The sequence below is a fragment of the Arachis ipaensis genome, chromosome B08 (genome assembly GCF_000816755.2).
Source record: "Arachis ipaensis cultivar K30076 chromosome B08, Araip1.1, whole genome shotgun sequence".
NCBI lineage: Eukaryota > Viridiplantae > Streptophyta > Magnoliopsida > Fabales > Fabaceae > Arachis > Arachis ipaensis.
In genome coordinates, this window is record NC_029792.2 from 37,766,404 (window position 1) to 37,769,956 (window position 3,553).

The 3,553-nt window shown below is 30.8% G+C and overlaps 1 protein-coding gene across 1 annotated transcript in view; it reads left to right on the forward strand.

The window, feature by feature from the left end:
- LOC107612396 (probable indole-3-pyruvate monooxygenase YUCCA3) overlaps window positions 1-676 on the forward strand; it is a 2,666-nt gene extending 1,990 nt beyond the window's left edge. The window contains exon 3 of the mRNA XM_016314123.2: window positions 145-676. Within this exon, the coding sequence (XP_016169609.1) occupies window positions 145-372 (228 nt within the window). The 3' untranslated portion in view covers window positions 373-676. The remainder of the gene's footprint in view (window positions 1-144) is intronic.

Genomic DNA, 3,553 nt, shown 5'->3' on the forward strand with positions numbered 1-3,553 from the left:
AATAGACTAACTCAACGTCCCACAAAGTTTAATAATATAATATAAATATAGATAATCACGTAGAGAACTAGCAAGAAAATAAAGGCTTTTAATTTATTTAAATATTTGACGGACTAAACATGTAATGTGGTGTGCATTATTCAGGAAAATGACATGTTTTCAGACGATGGTGTTCCAAAGGACCCATTTCCGAATGGGTGGAAAGGCAAGGCTGGTCTTTATGCCGTTGGGTTCACAAGGAGAGGCCTTTCCGGTGCTTCTTTGGATGCCATTAGTGTGTCTCATGACATTGCCAAGAGCTGGAAGGAGGAAACTAAACAGAAGAAGAAAACAGCCGCTGCACGCCACAGGAGATGCATGTCACACTTCTAAGATATATGCAAATCAGTGGTTGATAAATCAGTTGCTATTCGAATAATTTTCTGTAGTGTTCGGTTAAGTAAATGGAGATCTGTTTGAAAAATAATAATAATGTAGAGTTTCCCTAACAAGAAACATTAGCCCTCTCCTTAAGAAAAATCCCATTGTTTGAAAAATAATTGGCTATTATTTTTTGTGCAAAAAGGAAGATGAGGCTTATTTGGTTACGGTTTTTCAGTTGTAAGGAATATTGTTTCACACATCAATTGAATATTGTATTACATTTTTTCATGTTTTAATAATGAAGTCAAAGCCTTCTCTCTCTTATATTCTGATTATGATTTTTTAGTCAAACCCTCTGATCCTCATGGCAGTTAATTCAGAGGCTCTTGTCCTCCAACAAAGCCCCGGCCCCAATAATTAGTTGACATTATAATTTGGAGGAATAGAAAATATAATCTGCAACCTCTCTTGTTTATATCCACGTTGCATTGCACATGGATAGATCCCTACTTTATATTCTATATATATTATCAAATAAAATAAAATTAACTATTGTTTTCATTTGACGTAAATGAAATTCATTAATACTCAAAGCACTGGTAATATCGAATAATTATTTGAGTATTAGACAAAATGTAACTATCCGTGTATCCCTAATCGTTTTGAGTTTTAGCACTAGAATGAAGAAAAACTTATGGTGGAGATTCTTCCAGAGTATGTAATTGATTGCTGTTGTTAAAATATAATAAGGATACCGATTTCATAAAATATGAAAAACAAAATTGTTCATAAATATCAAAGATTATTAGTCCCTTGTGTATATTTATATTTGTTTTGTTTTTCTAATAAATTAGTCAGTTATCAAAATAATCAAACTTTATTCAAACGTTGCATAAAGGATGCAAGCAAGAAAACATTTTCATAGAAATATATAAACTAGATTTATATTGATTATGAAATCTGTTTATAAATATGAAATTAGATTACTTTGTAATTGATTTGATAGTTAATTTTGAGTGTTTATTGTTTTTGTATTAAAACATAACACAAAGCACTTTTCGATCTCTTCCTTTATAAAGAAGACTTATATTAGCTATACTGAAGATAATTTACACATTTGTTAAAGAATAATAAAAAAGAATTTTTGCATGTTCATAAAGTTCATGTTCAAAAAGTATTTAAATAAATTTTTATTTATTCGTTATTGAATAACATTAATAAAATGTGAATCTTATATTAATAAGAGTAAATTTTTAATTCAATTTCTGTTTATTTTTATGAAAAACAAAAAAAAAATTTCTTCACAAAAAAAAGAGATATTTCATCCTCTAATATTATTATTTTGGAACAATACAATTTTCTATTGAAAAGTTTTTTAAATAATTTAATTTTTAAACTCCACAAATTATTAATAAGATTATTTTTCAAAAAAATTTTTACTGGTAGTAGTTAAGTGAAAAATATCTTAGTCGGAAGTGATACCACAATAAATAAAAGTAATTGCAATATGAAACGTTTCAAAAAAGAAAAATAACATCACAAAAGAAATGAGAGAATGGAATAGTAATGTTGATGGTGTTATTGGACTTTCTCATGAAGAGCAAAGGTGATGTCTAGGCATTTTTAGTTGTTTTTAGGTTTCTTTTTAAATAGTTTTTTAAGGTTTAAATCAAAGTTCTTATATTTTTAGTGCAGCTTTTATGACTAATCATATGTTTGGAGTTGTTTTATAATAATTATGTTTTTAGGACATGTTTAAGTAAATTAGGATAAAATTTATAAGAAAGCACAAGTGCACTTCCAGAAAAAAAAAATACAAGGATGGTGCCAGGCTTCAAACAGCCAAGCCCAACACTAGCATAGGGGAGTCCAGTGCCAGGAACAAGCACCCAACTCCAAGCATCGGCGCCCAACGCCCAATCTCCAAGCTTGGCACCCTGTTCTCCAAGCCCAGCACCCAATTGGGTGCCAAACCAAAGCCCGGCGCCTTCGTGCCCTGAGAAGGCTGCAATGAGTTAGTGTCCAACTCCCAAAAGTGGTGCCCAGCGCCACTCAACTCCAAAGTACTGGGCACTTGATGTGGAGATTAACGTCGATCTAGAATTTCACAAAATAGAATTTTGTTGCAAGCATAGTCTAGACCGATAAACAACTCTCAATCAAAATTTAAAAGGTTGTCACAATGCCAACCAATAAAAAACGAGAGTATTAAATCTCGGGTCATTCTCCCTAGAAATTGTAATTAAGTGCTCAATTATTAGCTATGAGAAAAAAGGGTTGTGATAGCAATTGGCAAGAAAATTAAAAGCCAAGAAAGTAAATAAGTATGCAAGGAACTAAACTCAAAACAATTAACCAAAGAAAAGATAATTCAAATGGCAAAAAGAGTCTCTTGGCAAGGGTTGAGGTTCAGGGGTTCCTATCTTAATCATTGACCACAAACATGGCAATTGTGAAGAATTAATTCCATTTCGTCAACCCTACATCGAGGATAAGTCAAATAGGCATAATTGATCTCAATCCACAAATCCTAACCAACTCACTAATTAACTTAGTGAAAAACTAGCGTTAGTGGAAACTAAACCAACTAACAATCCTAGTCACAATCAAGAATGAACATCAATAACTTAAGGTCACCTAAGTCCTCAATTCCAAAGCAAGAGTGTGAAAAACTACACTAAAACTAAGCCAAGTATTTTATCAAACACTTGGTGTGCATAAAAATAAAAATATTTTAAATTACAAATATAATAAAATCTATAACTATGAATTACAAGAAACTAATAATAACTCAAATAAACATCAATAAACATAAAAATATCAAATTGCATTAATAGAGATCAAAATTAACAAGATTGTTCATAAATCTAAAAATGACAAATTTGAGAAATTAAAAAGAGAAACTAAGAAAAATAAAGCAATGGAATAAGAAAAAGTAAAGGAAACAAAATTAAAACAAGTATCAAAACCTAAATCTAAGAGGAATTTAAACTAAAAATCCTAAATTCTAGAGAGAAGAGAGAGTCTCTCTCTAAAAATCTAACCTAAAATATGATAAAACTAAACTAAAATGATGTGCGTGTGTCCTCCTTCTCCATCCCTTTTGCACTCAAAATACATCAGAATATAGCAATTGGGGGCCTTTTGGAAGCCAAAAACAAAGATGCACGTGTTTCATTAAACCCAGCAT